At 39.1% G+C, this 19,355-nt stretch overlaps 1 protein-coding gene across 2 annotated transcripts; it reads left to right on the top strand.

Annotated features, from left to right (window-relative positions):
• The first annotated feature begins 317 nt into the window (after positions 1 to 317).
• Positions 318 to 18,918, top strand: rhcgb (Rh family, C glycoprotein b). 2 transcript variants are annotated; one of them, XM_063481187.1, is made up of 11 exons: positions 318 to 537; positions 2,984 to 3,173; positions 3,773 to 3,923; positions 4,141 to 4,288; positions 4,422 to 4,588; positions 6,309 to 6,446; positions 11,331 to 11,467; positions 11,612 to 11,736; positions 11,830 to 11,903; positions 12,416 to 12,486; positions 18,729 to 18,918. In XM_063481187.1, exons 1-11 carry the CDS (start codon positions 318 to 320, stop codon positions 18,916 to 18,918), a joined length of 1,611 nt encoding a protein of 536 aa, XP_063337257.1. The 2 variants fall into 2 exon arrangements, with proteins under 2 accessions (XP_063337257.1, XP_063337258.1); XM_063481188.1 differs by lacking the exon at positions 18,729 to 18,918 and adding an exon at positions 13,135 to 13,183.
• Positions 18,919 to 19,355: the final 437 nt, after the last annotated feature.

The following is a 19,355-nucleotide window of genomic DNA, read 5'->3' as shown; positions in this document are numbered from 1 at the left end:
CTAAAATCAAAAGTCAAAATCTAGATATCACTGAAACACGTCTTCACCAGAAAAGAGTCTAGCACATGTGATTTGCAATGTGTAGGGAGAGTCTGTGGGTGTGTCCTCAGAGTCCCATCTTGAATCTAAAATGCTCAGACCTTTAAAGTGTCTGTCACTTTTGCAGAGGGCAGCGCAGCAGAATAATTCAGAATTCAGATATTAAGGCATTGAGATAAAAAAAAAAACAACCCATAAAAAACATATATACATATATATTGTTTTTTTTAATTATTATTTTTATTTTTTAGAAAATCTATTTTAAGTAATCAAAAGCAATGGGAGCTTGTCAGAGCTTTAGGGAAATGTGTGATCGTGAAAAGAACACTAATGTTCGTCTGAGTCTTCCAGCCGTTTGCATTGTGTGGCAGACTGCCATGATCATCTTGTTTGGGGTTTTTATGCGTTATAATCATGAGTCGGATGCACACTGGGTAGAGCACAGAAAACAATTAAATGTAACTGACATTGAGAATGACTTCTACTTCAGATATCCAAGTAAGTAATTTCTTTATTTCTATCTTTCTTCTCCAGTAAACTCTGTAATGTATCCATTTCTATGTACATTTAGATATTTGTTCTATAATTTTATCTCTGCTAGCAAATAGTCTTTTTCCAGTGCAGTAAAAAGCTTCTGGTTGACTTACCAGTTTCAGACCTCATGGTTATGCTAACCTTACAAATTACCTTCACATTGCTGACAAAGGTCTGACTCCTAGGTGAATTTTCCCCAAGGATTTGAATCCTCTAAGGCCTCGTCCTGTTAAAAAAGAAAAAGAAAAAGAAGAAGCTGAAAGTCCATACTAAACACTAAAGTGTGTCTAATTTTGATAATATATTTTGTTTAGATTATGAGATTTTAAAGATCATGTAACATGGCTAGATATATTGCATGTATGGTTGTGGAAACTCTACAACACAGCCCACAGTGTCAATGTCAGGCTGTCGTTAAGGCTAAGCCATCTGAGATGTGGTGTTGGATGTCAGATGAGAAATTCTTTTTCTGACGCAGGTTAGAATTGGAGGCTGAAAATACCCGGTTTTAAATTCATCAGTTTAACTGCAGGCAGTTTGGAACATCCCAGGCTTTGCTGGCTTTGTTAACTCGAAGACAGAAAAAAAGAACTTGTGCTAAAACATTTGCAGCTTATTGTTTCACAGTGCAGTGGCATCTATTGCGCCCCACAACGTGTCAGACAGTTGCAGTGTTATGCTGTAAATAATGCTGCTGTGCATGCTGGCATCTATGTATTCTGTGTGCTAGTCATGTCAGGTGCTGGCTGTCTCATGATTAAAGAACCTAAAGTTCTTCAAGTGTGTAGCTGTAAATATAATCTCCATATTTTTATACTTTTAATCTTGATTGATCTGAACTTCTAAGACCTGACAGATTTTTTTGGCTTAATTTAATGGAGTTATGCAATTCCTGACAATATATTAAATATAACTAACTTCAGTTAGATAGATATATAAATAACCTAATTTTTTAAAAAAACATCTGTTGCTAGATCTACTTTAAATAATTACAATGATTTTGAGCAGGTGTTGTCCATACTTGTACTACAGACCCTTCAGATTCATGAAAACTGCCAAATCATCACTGTCATCTTTTTCCTGGTCTGCCTGTGTTACTTTTAGAGACATTTCCTGCAAACCCTAGGGGTTCGCACCTGCATAAGTAACTAGATGAAACTCTGCATCATCAAAACATGTCATCATCTAATCTGCAACAGTAAATACACACAGAGTCCTTGAGTCATCTTCACGTTTTACCCCCTGTTATTTAATAAGCCCTCATGACTCCTGATGACGCATTGTAAAAGTAAACTGCGTGGTAGACAGAGCCCTGCAGACGACAGTTTTTCCTCTAAATTCAAGAATACACAATGTAACCTATAAAAGATCACAGGTTAATTAGTATCAGATTAAAAAAGAAAAAAGGACAACGATGGGTGTGATTAGCATTTTTGAAATCAAAAATATCTCTGCATACAATTTTATACGATATATAGTCACATGTAAAGCTCAGTTATTCAGAGAGAACATATACTTTAAATTGTACATACCTGGGGCAGAATCACCCCATTGCAAGAAGGTTGTGGGTTTGAATCCACTGGCCTGCTGGAGTGGGGGGTTTGCATATGCTTCCTGTGTGTGCTTGCGTTCCCTCTTGGTATTTTGGCTTCCCACAGTTCAAACACATGCGAGTTAGTTTAACTGGCGATTCTAAATTATGCGAATGTGAGTGTGAATGGTTTTCTGCCTCTCTGTGTTAGACTGGTAACGTCTCTCTCCCTGTCACAGTTGGGATAGGTTCTAGCCCAACCACAGCCCCGAATGGACGAGCCGAAGAAAATGAATGGATCCATAACACAGGCTTACTAAGACATAAAATATAATCAAACATGGTGCACGGAAGGCTGACTTGAAGTAAATGGATTACATGCAAAGTTTCCATATAATTTTGTTACATAAGCACAATGTAAATGTTACATTTAATGGAATCTGATCAAATGAAATTTACTGCATTGGGATACATTTAGATAATATCAAGCACATTTTACATAATGATTAACTATTTGAATAAATAAACCTTTGATTTATATATTTCACTTTTGTATTAAAAACGCTCATTTGCTGTGCAAATCATCCCTAAATCGTTTAAAGCCAGGTTTTTCTTTTCTTTTTTATTCATTTTTTTTCTAGTTTTGTCTACGTGAGCCCTCTTTTTGATTTTCCGCTCCACAATTTTTGCATCAACCCTTCAGACATTTACTTCATTTACTCTAGTTGTGTGTTGGCAGACTGTAAGTGACTATCCACAACATGAGTTTGAAAGCAAAAAAGTTATAACCACTAAGCCACCAAGCTGTCCCTACTACCATTCCTTTCCTTTTTTCTACTTCTATTCTGTACTACTCTTCTAATCACATTTTTCTGTTAGGTTTCCAAGATGTCCATGTGATGATATTTGTTGGATTCGGTTTCCTCATGACGTTTCTTAAGCGATACAGCTTCGGAGGAGTAGGTTTCAACTTCCTCATCGCTGCCTTCGGTCTTCAGTGGGCACTGCTGATGCAGGGCTGGTTCCACTGGCTTGACACTGATGGGAAGATCAAAATTGGAATTGAAAAGTAATAGTTCAGTTTTATTGCTCATGGTTTAAAGGAATCACTTCACACACAAAAAATCTGAAATGTATGACTTACAGATATTATATAACAGGTCATGTTATGAAATAATGTGATTCATGTTATGAATTCTTGTCTTTTGATTCAAATACCGAGAAATATGGTCTCTCCTATGGGAATATGTTTCCACCTGTATCCAGAAGAAAAAAGAGTTTGTGTTTGTAGTTGGAAGGTAGACTGAAATTGAGGGTAATGGGAAATTATTCTACTTCTGAAGTGCTGCCAAAGATATGATAGCTGTGTTTGTGTGTAAAATAGAGATAGAGAAAGTGATCCACATGAGGGTAATTCAAAACCTTGACCCTGTTCTGGCAGCATAGTTTCTACTGAAACACATTAAGCTGTGTTTTCTTTTCATTTGCCACCCATGTGAATCTATGTTAAGTGTACAAAATACAGCATTGTTTTAGTTCATTCATTTCGGAATAAGTGCACTCCTAGCCAAAAAAATATGATGATCTTGTGGAAGGCCAGTGCATTGAAGTAATGCTCGTTTATTTCCCTGCTTGTCCTTTACATTTTGGCTGTATTGCCTTCCTCAGCCTGATCAATGCTGATTTCTGCGTGGCCGGCTGCTTAATTGCCTATGGAGCGTTGCTGGGAAAAGTCAGTCCAGTCCAGCTAATGGTTCTGACTTTGTTTGGGATTACACTGTTTGCTGTGGAGGAATTTATCATCATAAGTGTTATACATGTAAGTTTTAACAATCATATTATACTTCCCTAAAAGTATATAATGAAAATGCTATCTAATCAGACAATATGTATAATTTCCAGTTGTAAAAACAGGAGCTCATTTAGTTCATGTCTGTGAATGATCCAGACCCCCACATGATGTTTAGGTGACTTTTTCACTGTCACTTTATTGAAATGCACCAACAATGTTTGCTCTCGGTTTTTTATTCTTGAAGGCCAGAGATGCTGGAGGCTCCATGGTAATTCACACATTTGGAGGCTATTATGGTCTTTCCATATCATGGATGCTCTATCGTCCTAACTTGCACCAGAGCAGTCGTCTGCAGGGCTCTGTCTATCACTCAGATGTCTTTGCAATGATTGGTAAGCTTTGTTTACTACCCACAACTGCACATGGTCATGTTTAGTATTGCTTTTGATTTATAACAGTTTTTATCTATTTAATCTAATCTCACAGAACTCCCTGTTACTCTTGACTTATATCACTATGTCACAGGCACCCTGTTCCTGTGGATGTTCTGGCCCAGCTTCAACTCAGCTATCTGTGATCATGGGGATGGGCAGCACAGAGCCGCCATCAACACTTACCTTTGTTTGGCCTCATCTGTCCTCACCACTGTGGCCATCTCGAGCCTCTTCCAGAAGCATGGGAAAGTAGACATGGTAACAAGTTACAAACACTTAAAAGATATAACCTATTATGCACATGGACAATGTTCCCTCTAATTTTTCACGTGTCTGAGCGAACACACAAACTCCCTGAGCGATCCCTTGGACCACTGTGTGCGACATCAGACGTGTGCACTGTGGTCATGCCAGCATTGAATCCATCCAAGTTACATGGTTTATTAAGATAATCAAATTACAGCATTTACATTTATGTTAGACTACTTTTAATTAACTGCTTTAGCCCACTTACAATGAAAATGTAAAAAAAAAAATCTTGTTCATGACCTGTGTAGTATGTTAACACTACTGGAAGTAAAAATAACTTGAACTCCAATTTTGAAAACACAACTTTCTTTCTTTTTTAAAAAAGCTCTGACTTGTATTATGAGTCTGTGGTCTGGGAGAGAGTCCTGTAACTCTCTGTCTGCAAAATACAGTATATAATGACCAATGCTGGGCAATTAATTATATAGTTACTTCTTTAAAAAAGTAACTCAGTTTGGCAAACAACAAAGTTTTTTTGCAGCTATTTTTTTTTAAATGCAGCCAAGGCATTTTTAAATAAACATTTCAAACTATTTACAGAACAATCAGGTGTTCTGCATCAAATCTGATGTCACACAAATTATTTGTGCCACTCCAAAAAATAATTTCTGTCCACTATGAGATAAAGTAGAACAGCAGCCTGATACCTGCAGGCCTGACAACAGGAGATGTATCACTCCTGTAACACCTGTAACATTCAGCAGTCGCCTCATTGTTCTGACACACACAACAAAACTGTTGACTACACTACACACTAACTACACAAGATTTGCGCTAAACTTCTCAAATCACTCACATCTCAAAGCACCGCCGTCACTCCTAAAACTTCCCCCAGTTTTGTAACAACTAGATGTCACATTGCCATATCATTTTTTGATTGGTCGACATGGTACTTTTTTGGACGAATAGGAAAGGTGGGTGGAGTTTGTTTTTGCTCACAGGCTTTCGAGCGTTTTTCCTTCTAAAATGCCGTTTTACCGTTTCTTCCCGCAGTAAATATAAACAACGATAGTATTCAGGAAGAAAACCAAACATTGCATATATTTTTATCATAACTCTGGTTTTACGTGGCCTATCAAAACAATTTAAAAACTGGTATAAAGTCCACACTTTTTCCGTAATTGTTCCGTCTGTCCTGCTCACCTCTCCAATGGTTGTACACGTTGTCATTAACGTGGCTTCACTCCACATCAACCACGCCGCTTTGCTAGCTAAAACACCGGTGTCGGCACATAAGTACGCTGTCATAGCCTGTCAACAACGTTGATTAGCTGCGTATATACGAATGTAAATCGCATCATTGGCTGGACTATGGGATAAGGTGGAATCGTTCTAATCCCATACAGGAGCAGCCAGTCACTTACTGACTAACACTGCAAAACAGAACTGTTAAAGTATTAATTTTAATTTCAAATCAGGTTAGATTTTTTTTTTGTGCGCAACACAGATTTTCTGTGCGCAGAGACCATGCCAGCAGTGCGCAATTGCGCACGTGCGCAGCTTAGAGGGAACATTGCACATGGACATGATTATGACAATAGGAGATGCATACAAACCAAAACAAGAATCTATAAAGAGTTTAAAAATCCTGTGAACACATTTTTCAATAAGTGCACCCTTCAGATGATTATTTACCCAGGATACACATTTTCCTGCACCTGTTTCTCAGGTTCACATCCAGAACTCCACACTTGCTGGAGGCGTTGCAGCTGGAACAGCAGCTGAGTTCATGCTGATGCCCTATGGCTGTCTTATTGTAGGTTTCTGCTGTGGCGTCATCTCCACACTTGGATATATCTTTCTCACGGTATGATATTTCTTTTCTTTTAATGCTTTCCTTCCAACTGCTGTCAGACTTTACAACATGGTCTCTGCAGATGACCACACACGTGCAGACATTCACACACACACACACACACACACACACACACACACACACACACACACACACACACACACACATCGCATACACAATTGTAACTTTATCCCTGACTCCCTGATGTGCAATAGTACCAAGTGCAATTTTTCCTACTATAACAAAGCATTTTATTCTATTTTGTATAGTATGTTATTCTATTTTATCTTATCCTATTCTATTGTGTTTTTCTCAATTTTTGCTCTTAACTTGTACTTTCTGCCATGACCCCAAAATTTCCCATGTGTGTGACTAATAACGAGGGTAGACCAGGGTTGTATTTCACACTTTTGACCCTTGCATGAATTTCTGATCATTATAGTGTTGTTCAACAACCCTTTCATCACTAAAGCGAAGCTTAGGATGCTGGCTCAAAAATAGTTTTCATGTTTGCAATTAATTATAACAAAAAAATAATTAATCATCAACAATACTCTGACACTTTGTGACCCCAGATGTACCCCAATGTACAGAGACATCAGTATTTCTATAAATAAACAGCACCCAATGCCCCTTGTATTTAAACCATGAATTTGAAGAAGTGATACGTTTTGCAAATTATTCTACATATGAGCAATAAAATTAAGGAAGTTGTGGTGCTTTAGTAATGTAGCTTTTGCTAAAGCCACAATAATAACAGAGAACAGAGAACAGATTCCATGACTGCATTTTGAACTGATGTATTACTGATATGATTTAAAAAGTTCAGAAGTTCTTTTTATCTTTTACAGACAAATAGTCATTTTATGTGAGATTTTCCGACAGGTAACCTGAACAATAGTGAGCAAGTCAGTGTAGATCAGTGGTAGACATGATCTACACTGATCTACACATGATCTAAAACATACTCTCTTTCACTGGCTATTGGTGTATGGCTCAACACAAACATTCTGCCAATAAAGAAAAAAAATTAAATAAATTAAAAAAACAACACTGTCTTTACATGTCTAGCTGTAAAAAATATTTTAATACTTGGGGGCTTGGTTGTCACACATGTCACAAGCAAGCCCAGGACCAGTGAGACAACCATCCCCAACTGACCTCTTTATAAGCATTTTAACCCATCTATCATGGCTTTAGCTTGCCAGTGACGAATCAAAGCCATTACCTTCAGCTTTTCAATAAGTGTCCAGTTTAAAAAAAACAACAACACACAAACATTTTGTTTGCTTTTAATTAAAAAAACAACAATGCAAAAATTATTCTGACTCATCAAAACTCCAAAATACCTCCAATGTTTTAAGTGTTTTCCAAAAAACTGAGTAGTGCAAAATGGACATGCTGTCAAACCAAATCTGCCCTCCAGTGTGACAGTAATAAGCACTGAGACAACCAATCAATGTGACAACCAACTCTGGGCATTTCTACATATGTTCATGAAAAGTTAAGAAACGTAGATGCCATGACAAAGGAATAAGGAAAAGTGAAGTTATTTCCACACCCAGACACACTAAAGGTTAATCAGGGGGATTAAAATACCTTGGTAGAAAGACACAGCTGAAAACAGTCAAAGCAAGACAGGGGAAGTCAAACTAGACACAAGATACAGAAGACAATGAGCTATCAAAATAATAATAATACTAACTACTGTTATGGAAATTTTACCAATAACCTGCAACACACTCAGTGAGCTCGATTTGATGTGGTTTAATTAACACATTGCAATGTGGAGAAAACGTTCAGATCAAACACCAAACAGTTTTCTGAGGATGGACACCGCCCTGAACTCTTTTATACCTTCCCAAACAAAGAACATCCACAACTCTCACATGTTGGCCCATCTCACGGGGGGGGGGGGGGGGGGGGGGGGGGGGGGGGGGGGGGCTATTTCTCCTCCCTCACAGAGAGAATTATCACCTTGTTTTCTGCTTAGCCGTCACCTCCCTAAGAGCAGGACATCTGAATTTCTTCAACTTTACAACAGGGCCCCTACCTAAACATTTACATCCCTCTATAAGCAGAAGGACTCTCACTATCTACATCTCTATCTATATATAGCCTCGGGATCTTATTTTCAGGAAATATAATATTAGTTTTCACTCATATGCTGACGACACTCAGATCTATCTTCAGCTAAAGAGAAACAGTTCTGCTTCACTAGAACCTTTATTTCAGTGTCTCGGCGAAGTTAAGGCCTGGATGGCCTCTAATTTCCTTAGTTTCAACAAAAATATAACCGAAGTGATCGTTTTGGTTGCAAAGTTGCAATTCTAGAACCTCACATTTTAATTTGCATGGTTTAGAACTTTCTATCAAATTGCATGCTAAAAATTTGGGGGTTATATTTGACAATAAGTTCACCTTTGCGAAACAGATTAGTTTAGTTGTACAGCTGTCTTTCTTTAAACTGAGGCTTTTATCCAAGGTGAGATCTTTTTGGTCTTTTAAAAACCTAGAACGGGCAATTTATGCTTTCATCCTATCCCAACTGGACTACTGTAATTCTTTATATGTAGGGGAGACCGGGGATAGTTGTAACGTGGGTCAGTTGTAACACTTCCAATTTCTCCAATCAGGGCAAAGTTTCAAATGATGTGATTCATCCTGTGCATGCACAATTCAGTTCTGCTATCACATGTGAAAAATCAGCACGTTTTGTCAAACACAGACAATTTAACATGAAAAAAAGTAATTTGTATGCCAAAAAGTAAGTTTTTCTACTTTATTTCAATTTCTAATAGCATTATCTGCTTTGCAGTTAAACTCATCAAACTTAAATTATGTTATTTGTATGTCTATGGGGATATATTCTGTGTAGGTCTTTAGTGCTAATGTTTTAGCCGTTGGCTGTAATCTTAGCTAGTTCATGGCTATAGGAGTCTGGGTCAGTTGTAACAGCAACAGTCTGGGTTAGTTGTAACAATACTGCAGATGTTACAACTTACCACACTATTACTTTAACTTATATTAAACAAGTTGGGGCAACGACATCAGCAGAGAGAGGTTCACTGGTTGCCTTTGTATATGCGGTTAATGCCATTGGCAACACAATTCCTCCACTGTTTGTGTTCCCACACATACATTATGCAGACCACTGTGTCAGAGATGGACAAGTAGGAAGTATTGGTAGTGGAAATAAATCAGGATGGGTGCAAGAAACAGATTTCCTCATCTTTCTGAAGCACTTTGCAAACCACACCAAGGTAAGCCATGATAAAAAGTAATGGAATTGCGATGCTGGTGCACAACTACATTTTTTCAGCTTCATTGTTATGTTCAAAATTGGTGCAAGTGTTGTAGGTTATAATACCCACTGAGCCAATGAGGCCAAACTCAAGGAAGACCAACCAAAATTAATGAAATATTCAGTTGCAGAAAATTCCATCATTTGTCTTTTTAGGGGGGTTGAAATATGTTCAAAAGCTAGATTTCTGCATTCTGTCACACACTCATAGCTACATAAATGGCTCTAAGTGCATTCATGTGTTGAATAAACAAAGATTACATGTTAATGTTTTGTCAGTACCCTTATTTCATTGTGTTACATTTCACCCCAGGACATGTTACAACTAACCCAGACTATGGGGTTAATTGTAATATTTCACTCTTTGTGTTTGAGACCATACCATGCAATGGGTAATTGTGCTGCAGAGAAAATAGCTGCACTATTTAATAGCAGAGACATGTAAATACTTTGCATTACATTTTGAATCCACTACCTTAAAAGAGCTCCAAGCTACAGACAGAAATGTCAAAAATGTTACAACTATCCCCGGTCTCCCCTAGGCATTAGTCGGCCTGTCTTGCAGAGCTCCAGCTGGTCCAGAATGCTGCTGCTCGTCTTTTGACACAAACGAAGAGAAATGAACATATGTCCCTTGTGCTTACCTCGCTTCACTGGCTCCCTGTACGTTTTAGAATCAATTATAAAATCTTATTGGTGACTTATAAAGCACTGAATGGACAGGCCCCAGGGTATCTGTCAGACCTACTGCAGCCTTATATGTCCCCTAGAGCTCCTAGATTGGGTGATCTTTTGCTCTTTTCCTCGACCTTGGCCACACCAAGGTCGAGGCTGGTTCTCAGAGGTGATCGTGTGTTTGCAGTCGTGGTGCCTAAATTGTGGAATGATTTGCCTCTTCACATTAGACAGGCTCCTAGCCTCAATCTTTTTAAATCCTATCTTAACCTCCTAGGACCATGGCGTCCACATATGTGGACATCACATTTTGGGTTATTTAGACCAAAATACTCAATTCTGCTCTACAAGGGCCTGATATCCACTTACGAGGACATTATACTGCTACTGTTCTATCAAAATTTTAAACTAATATCCTCATATGTGGCTCTTATTTTTCATAAAAACAAAAATAAGGTAAAAAAAAAATCTGGTAATTCTTTGTTTTTACATTCATCAGGCCCCAATATGCCCAAATATCAAAGAGAAATTAAAAATGCATGCCGTGGAAGAGTTCGAGGTTAAAACACATTTCTACTCACTGGCTTTTAATACTGCACGAGAGTTATTTACTTATTTATTTGTTATTAGCTATTTGGCATTGATGTTAATTGATATTGCTATTTTATTGCGTGTTATTTTATTGTGTAGTTTGTATGTTTTTACAGCACTTTGGTCAACACCACTGTTGTAATTAAAAGTGCTATATAACTAAACTAAACTAAACTAAACTAAACTAAACTATCTGTTTAGCGTCTCCCTGTGATAACATCCCACAAGCATGCAAACTGGTGACAGGAGTGCTCTTACTATACTAAAGTGAGAAAGTGATATTACTATAACTATGCTTGTGTAGTAAAATCACACAAATCTTTCAGCCATTCATGGAGAAGCACCTGAAGATCCAGGACACGTGTGGAATCCACAACCTCCACGCTATGCCAGGAGTTATAGGTGGCATTGTGGGAGCCATTACAGCTGCATCTGCATCTGTTGAAGTTTATGGCCATGAAGGGTGAGTTTTTCCTTGCCTACAAAAAGGAAACATTCAGCTAGACATTATGGCTGTGTTTCCCTTTTCAAATAAATGGCTTAAAGGAGAAAAAACAGTTGTCGTACCTGTATTCTTGTCATTGAGCTCCCTGTTTTTGTGTTAAAGGCTGGTGAACACCTTTGACTTTACGGGTGATTTCAAACATATGGTACCCACAACGCAGGGCGGTCACCAGGCAGCAGGCCTCTGTGTGGCGTTGTGCTTTGGTATAGGTGGAGGCATCATTGTTGGTAGGGAATCAGTTTGACAGAATATATATACACATGTTAAAAACTGCTTTTCAGACAGTGATGATAATGACGTAGTTTTTCTCTTCCTATTAGGCGCTATCTTAAGGCTACCTATCTGGGGAGATCCTGCAGATGACAACTGCTTTGATGATGAGACCTACTGGGAGGTGAGAGATAAATCATAACATCCTTACATTTATGAGGATGTAAGGATTTGCAATTTAAAATCAGAATTCAGTCGCTATTTCAGCACACAGAAACTTTTAGGATGCACAAAAAGAAAAAAGCTTCATTGATATCTCTGAGTGGCATTTTTAAGATATTTAACAAATCCTGATGAATGTCATTAAACGGTCATAACTATTTTTGAAGCACAGTTTTGATCCAATGTGTATATAAATTGACAAAGAGATTTTAAATTACAGTCTTGGTTTAATGCTACTTGTAGAAACATTTGTTGTTGTGTTTTCCTCATTCTGAGGCGGTTTCTCCAACCCAGCATTAACATTTGCAAATAGTCTGCTGTCATTCACTCTTCTTCTGGTACCAAAACCCAATTTACTCTTTAACTTTTCCCCAAATTTAATAAGAAACCATGAAATCAGATATTCTGACAATAGTTGTTCATATGCTTGTTATCTTCTTGAGATCACAATGTTTGCCTTCTAATTGTCAATAGGTCCCAGAGGAGGAGGAGGAGAGCATCCCAACAATCCTGCAGTACAACAACCACATGCGAAACAAAGATATGTAAGTGTCTCCTTCTGTTATCTGTTTTGGATCTGTGCTGTTTTCATACCAAACAAATGATGCAGTCATTGCCTTTTGTTGTTCAAGACTGTGCTGCATTCAGTCTCCTCTCGATGGCAGCACAGCACAGTTTTGGGATTATTCACACATCTTGGTGTAACTCCTGCCATTGTGTGAGGAATATATTTTCAGGGTGTTGAATACAGTGTAATCAGGAAGTGAGGTGGCGGATAACATGACACCTCAGAGACACAGACATCTCATACCACCCCTAGGTGTGGGTTTAATCATAAGGTGCTGACGCAGATGCTGTGCTCTATGCTGCTAAGTTAACCTGTGCTCTCTGTTGATACGGGGTTTTCCACAGAACATGGTTAACTCTTCAATGTGACCTTGAAGTTATGCAACAACAGTCATGTTTATAGTAGAAACAAAAATGATACTAGTGATGATTTTGTGGAATCTGCTTAGTAGAGTTAATATGTAATGACCATATGAATGTCTTCAGGGCAGATCTTGATAAATAATTGTTTATTTTTTCTATTTGTTTGTTTTTTAATGCAAGAATCTGCATTATTTAAAACATGCATACTATGAGTTCGATGAAACGGCATCTTTTTTCACACATTGTGTAATTTTGTTTTCTAGCGCCGAGTCAAATTTCACCATGGAGTCGGAGTCCAGGGCTCGATCTTAATGGACCTCTGCCTTGTTTCCTTTCATTCTCCCACTGGACAAAAATATTCATTTCATGCAATTAATGACCACTTGTCAGCACCAGCTATTTTTCATACAGTGATATGTTTGTCAGTATGTTATGACTGAATTGTATTTCAAAATCTCGGTTTTTGTTTGAATTAAAAACTACTAGAGGAGTAATGTATCTTCTGCTAGCTGAACACATTATTCCGTTTAAATCAGCTGACAGTAGGTCAAACACTGCATTCAGTGGGGGGTATTACCTTGATTTGCCTCATTTCAAAGTAGAGAGACCGGTAAATTGACTTATGTAAATTTTCGTGTCGCTTGCAATAATACCTCTAAAGTACTCAAGAGAAAAGTTTTGTATTATGCTTTGAACTGTGTTGCGATGCATTTGTGGAATCTCTTATTGAACATTTCTCCTGATCCAAATCTAAATGATTTTGGTCTGTGTGATGTAATGAAATGCAGGTAAAATCTCAGAGTACACAACTTTTAGACAAATCTTTCTGTCAGCTTCCTTCGTTGTGTCATTAGTTACAACTGAAAAAGATATTTCCATTAGATGCATTTGAGTAGGGTTTTTTTTTTTTTTGGTGTGTGTATCTTCATGGAGAATTTTTACAATGAGACGGGTATTAATCTTGATACTGATTGATTTAGACCTAGGTTATCCTGTGACATTAAAGTAAATAAATGAATACACTTGGTAACGTGTTATCACCACCCTCTTATCAAGCATTACAAAGAATGATGGAAATGTAAATATCTAATCACACATGAGGAATTTTATAAAGTTAATATGTTGTTTTTCTTTCCTTCGTGCAGCAGCCTCTTCTTCTGAGTACTTTTAGAGTTAGCAACAAATACATTAGTCAACACCTTTTTGATTGTTGGATGATTCCAGCTTGTTACAATTTGCTAATGGTAAAATAGGCTATAGAAGGAGTGTGTTACCAGATATGTTTATTGATATTACTGATCTGAAAATTGGTTTTGTCAGAAGTTGATATTTGTATACTTAAACATTCTACACTGATTGTATTGATTGTAATGTAATTTTGGAAATTAAAAGTTATTAAGAAAGTGTACAATGTCCTATGCCTGCTTTGTCTGTATGTGAATAATTAAGTTTGGATATATTTAGCAATTAAATAAATGTAGCCACTTTCACGTAAATTTTTGTTTGAAGCGGTGCACTTGAAATACAAATTTAGGTGTGGGAGGGAATGTACCTCCTTCAACGGCTCCTCTTAAGTGGCGATGCAACTCAGGGTAAAGGTCGCACTCTTATTGCTCTCCCGGGACACTCTGGTGACCAAAACAAACTAGAGATCAGCCATATGATCTTGACCTCATGTCACAAAAGGGCAATATCCCTGACAGGGTTGAACACACATGCTGGAGTTAATTATTTTGAATTCATTAGGAGAATTTCTGTGAAGTCATACATATTCCATATTGGTATTATTTTTTCCACATGGATGGGTAAAAAAATGCACAAGTGTGGGTTGGTCATGCAATAAATGTTAGATGATGCCTAGTCTGTCTACAATTGCTAAATATAGCATTGATTTGTGCATCATCTATCCTTCATTTTCTGATGAAGGCTGGATTCACACATGCTCTGTCTTCTGCCCACACGTCTGTGGCATTTCACTGGTTGAAGGCGGCAGCGGCAGCAGCAGCAGCACCAGCTTATGGCGGGAGTGTGGATGATTCCCACACATGAGTAGCAGCAAGGAATCCATCTCCTCATCCAGTCTCTTTGCTGACAAAAGCAGGCTTAGCGCTGTTTTCTTTTGTCATCAGTAACGTGTTTGAGTAAAGGAGGTAATGGTGCCACAAGTGCTCCAATTAAACCAGATGCAGCCCTGCTGGGAAGAAAGGCTCCCCCATTGCCCCCGATACCCCCCTATAATACATACACGCACATATGTGCACACACCCACACACAAACCTGAGCTCTTTTCATGCTACCCCCATGCAGTTCCCGCCCCAACTCTCCTCATGTTTATTCATCAGCCACTTAAAGGGCAAATGCAGAGGCCTGTTAAAACTAAATCAGGCTTACTTTTAAATGATGCCACGCCGTCCCCTCTGAGGTTAAGGCAGCCGGACCTTAGGGGCTTCCCAAATTCAGCATTTAAAGAAGGTCCTTCGGATGGACGCTGGCCACAAAGTGAGAAGGTGAGATGGGGAAAACCTTTGGGGGGCATGAAAGAGGGAGGCATGGACAGAGAACGAGGCCTCACTTTCATTGCTGATGACCCACTGCCTGCCATCCAGGCTCAATCATGATCTCTGATTGACAGGTCGAGGGAAGGAGAGGGTGGGAACAGAAGGAGCTTAGAATGAGAGCTGCACAAAACGTACTCCCATATAGGGGGCCGTGGAGATGCTCATTAATGATAAAGAACATACCAGGCAAAGCATGTTTTCTCTGCATGCCAGCAGTGTTGTTTGTTGGTTGAGATTAGTTTGTAATCTCCTAAAATGTACAGAACACGCCGTTGCTAAAACACAACGTGGGAGGTCGTGTTGGTGCACCTGATTGTGGACATTTAGCTTTTAGTTCTGCAACCCTAAACCCTTTTTGTTGTATTTTTCATTTCTTGATGCTCCAAATGTTTTCAGTTGGTGAAAGGTCTGAACTGCAGGCAGGCTAGTTCAGCACTTTCTGTTACAAAGCTATGCTGTTGTAATAAATGCTGTATGGTTTCTTTGCATGATGGGGCTTTAACTTGCATCTGTGGATGGCACAATGAGCTGTGTTCACTTACAAAACTTTCTGGAAGTGTTGCTGACTCCACACAGTGATTTCCATGACAGAATCGTGTATGTTTTTAATGCAATGCTGCCGGAGGGCCCGAAATTCACAGGCATCTAATACCGATTTTTGGCCTTGACCCCTTGCAGACAGAGATTTCCCCAGATTCTCTGAGTCTTTTGATATTATGACTGCAGAAGTTCTCTGATGACTCTGCAATAGTCGGCCTCATCACTGATGGGGACGACAAGGAGTACAGAGGACTGACTCAGGACTTTGTGGACTGGTGCCAGCTGAACTACCTCCAGATCAACGCCAGTAAAACCAAGGAGCTGGTGGTAGACTTCCGCAGGCACAAGCATCCTCCACTGCAACCACTGAACATCCAAGGTATGGCCATTGAGGCTGTGGACAGCTACAGGTACCTTGGTGTTCATCTGAACAGCAAACTGGACTGGACTCATAACTCAGCCGCCCTCTACAGGAAAGGGCAGAGGAGGCTGTACCTGCTGCGGAGACTCAGGTTGTTTGGAGTGGAGGGCCCACTCCTGAAGACCTTCTATGACTCTGTGGTGGCCTCTGCCATCTTTTATGGTGTGGTCTGCTGGGGCAGCAGCATCTCTGCCAGGGACAGGAAGAGACTGAACAGGCTGATCCGAAGGGCCAGCTCTGTTCTAGGATGCCCTCTGGACCCAGTGGAGGTGGTGAGTGACAGGAGAATGGTGGCTAAGCTGTCATCCCTGTTGGACAACATCTCCCACCCCATGCAGGAGACTGTGACAGCACTGAGCAGCTCCTTCAGTGGCAGGCTGCGGCACCCACAGTGTGGGACGGAGAGATTTCGCAGGTCTTTCCTCCCCACTGCTGTCAGACTCCACAACAAAGACTTTAACTGATCAAACACACACATCCACACATGTGCAATAACACTAATGTGCAATAATCTTTTCTGGCATTGCTGTATTTTTATTCAGTTGTATATAGCATTTGCATTCTATTTTTATCTTATTGTATATTTTATTCTATTTTATTCTACTGTATATAGTATTTTATTTTATTCTATTCTGTGCAGTTGTGTACTGTATTTATTCTTATTTTATTTTATTCTAATTTTTGCTTCATAACTTTTGCACTGTCCACTTCCTGCTGTGACAAAACAAATTTCCCACGTGTGGGACTAATAAAGGTTATCTTATCTTAGATCATGAGATATTAAAAGTCTCCACAATTTTACACTGAGGAAAATTATTCAGAAATTGTTTTACAATTTGTGGAAACAGGGGTTTATTCTGAAGCTCGGGCCATATTACTTGCCTCTCTAAGACGTTCTATTCATACTCAGTCACATTACTGACTCATTGCCAGTTAACCTAATTAGTTGCAAAATGCTTCACCAGCTGTTTGTTTTTAGTAAGACTTCCCTTCTAGCCTTCGGTCGCCCCCAGCTTTTGCTGCCATCAATATTTTTAATTTAAAAGTAAAATATCTTAGTTTAAACATTTGTTTGTGAATAAAATATGGTTATATGAGGTTTGCAAATGATTGCATTTAGTTTTCATTTACTATTTACGCAGCATAACAGCTTTTTTGAAATTGGGATTGTATTTGTTTTTGCCACTGCTCAAACCAAACAGCACAATATGGTGATTTTGTTTTTTATTTCTGCGTGTTCATGGGATTGTTTTATAGATATAGATACACGCCATCCACACTGCAGTAAAACCTCAATGAATTCCCTTTACAGTTACAAGCACCTACAGTGGTTAGAGTAGTATTCAGGAATCTATGTTCACTCTCTTATAGAGAGAGCTGTAAAAGCCCTTTTGAAAGCAACCACGAGTCCATAAAACTGTTCATAAACTATTCAAGCCCTTAGTCTTTTCTCTCTGTGCCTAATCTGCTCACATTCTGTTTGCAGTTTCAGTGTCCCCTAAAGGTGATCTCACAGCAGGCATTTCAAAACTTTCCTGACCATTAGGATCTGGACTGTCTTTGCGATGTCTAATCCTGGGACTTGAGTCCTATATTTCCCACCATCACTCCTGTCCAATGTTTTCCTTTGAGGTATTTTCAGCCATTTTTTTTTTTATTCCATTACATTTGAGAGAGAGTGGCATGTTCCAGAATGAGTTTGTAATTTTTCTTGCAAAAAAAAAAAAAAAGTTCAGTCACTTCCTGATTTTGGAAATTGTCACTTGGTTATATTAGTGGCACATGTTGTGCAAGCCCAGGTAAGGTGGACCTGTGACTGAAGTGATGCTGCCAGGCTCTCATCAAGTTCACGTCTTTACTCAAGGGTAAATGTGGCCCTTATGAGAACAGATTTTGGCCAGATTTGGCCACAATTGTATTTGGCAGGGCTATATAAAGTACTTCACAAGCAAAATATTAGTTACATACAAATGTATCAGTACAAACAAACTATTGTTGTTTTATAACAATGTATGTATTACAGGGTATCTTGTTTTGGAAATATGATCAGTTCCTTTTTTTCCACCAGCTCCTTGAGGAGGAAACATTTTCCTGATAATACTTTTTTGTTTTTTTTATTATTATTTTTTTACACAAGCAAGAATACTGGACTTTAAATGTACTTGTTATTGAGTTTTCTTATAATGTTGTTTATTTAAATTATGCTAAATAATTGTCTTTGGACTATGCCCATTAGTGTTTGCAGCCTGCTCTTGAACCTCCCAGTTTTGCCCACTGTAGGTTTCTCCAGGCCTCCCCACGCCACAGAGGCTGCTTAAGTGTCCCTATCGGACCACAGTGGAGAGGAACAGCAGATTAACCATGATCCTATCCGCTCACCGCTAGCCCCTTCATACGCTCCGTTACACCAGCATTTAAAAGGAGGAGGGGACACCATTCAGGCCCGTGATATGAATCCCAGACGTGGGGACAAGAACAGAGCTTTCACCCCTGTCTCACAGCAAAGACCTCTTTCTGGCACCCTCTAATTCTGGTTGCTATGGGCTCCTGGGTTCAATGGTGGACTCCCGTTGTGAGGGGACAAAGCCTCTCAGTCATCCGGCGAGGGTTGCCAGGGGAGGCTGAATGTATGGGGAGGGACAGGCTGCCGTTGTCCCAGACGAAATGTCTCTCTTAAGGCGGCTGAGATCTGGTGATTGACAGGTGGCTACACGCTCCACTGCAGATCACCCGGGAGGTCTGGAAGGGGTCTTATAGCTGTGACTGTGAATGCGTGGTTGTGTGTCTGCAGAAGTGTGTGTCTATGGCAGATTACACTGGCAGGGAGAACACATGAGAAGCTATAAAAGTGTCACCGTTGCATACCTGAAGAGGGAGCTGCTTCTGCGCCTACATGTTCATTCACCCTATAATAATCCAATAAAGCCTGTAAAATGCATGTGACATGTTGGTGAAGTAAAAGAAG

This window comes from Pelmatolapia mariae, linkage group LG7 (assembly GCF_036321145.2).
Source record: "Pelmatolapia mariae isolate MD_Pm_ZW linkage group LG7, Pm_UMD_F_2, whole genome shotgun sequence".
NCBI lineage: Eukaryota > Metazoa > Chordata > Actinopteri > Cichliformes > Cichlidae > Pelmatolapia > Pelmatolapia mariae.
Note: the sequence above shows the minus strand (reverse complement) of the source record. Positions and strands in the feature narration are given on the sequence as shown.

Bases quoted from the DNA above. Each gene is read 5' to 3' on its own strand.
- rhcgb (XM_063481187.1), top strand. From the start codon at position 318: ATGGGAGCTTGTCAGAGCTTTAGGGAAATGTGTGATCGTGAAAAGAAC. The intron at 538-2,983 runs GTAAGTAATTTC...TTTTTCTGTTAG, and splicing joins CTTCTACTTCAGATATCCAA to GTTTCCAAGATGTCCATGTG. The intron at 6,447-11,330 runs GTATGATATTTC...CAAATCTTTCAG, and splicing joins TTGGATATATCTTTCTCACG to CCATTCATGGAGAAGCACCT.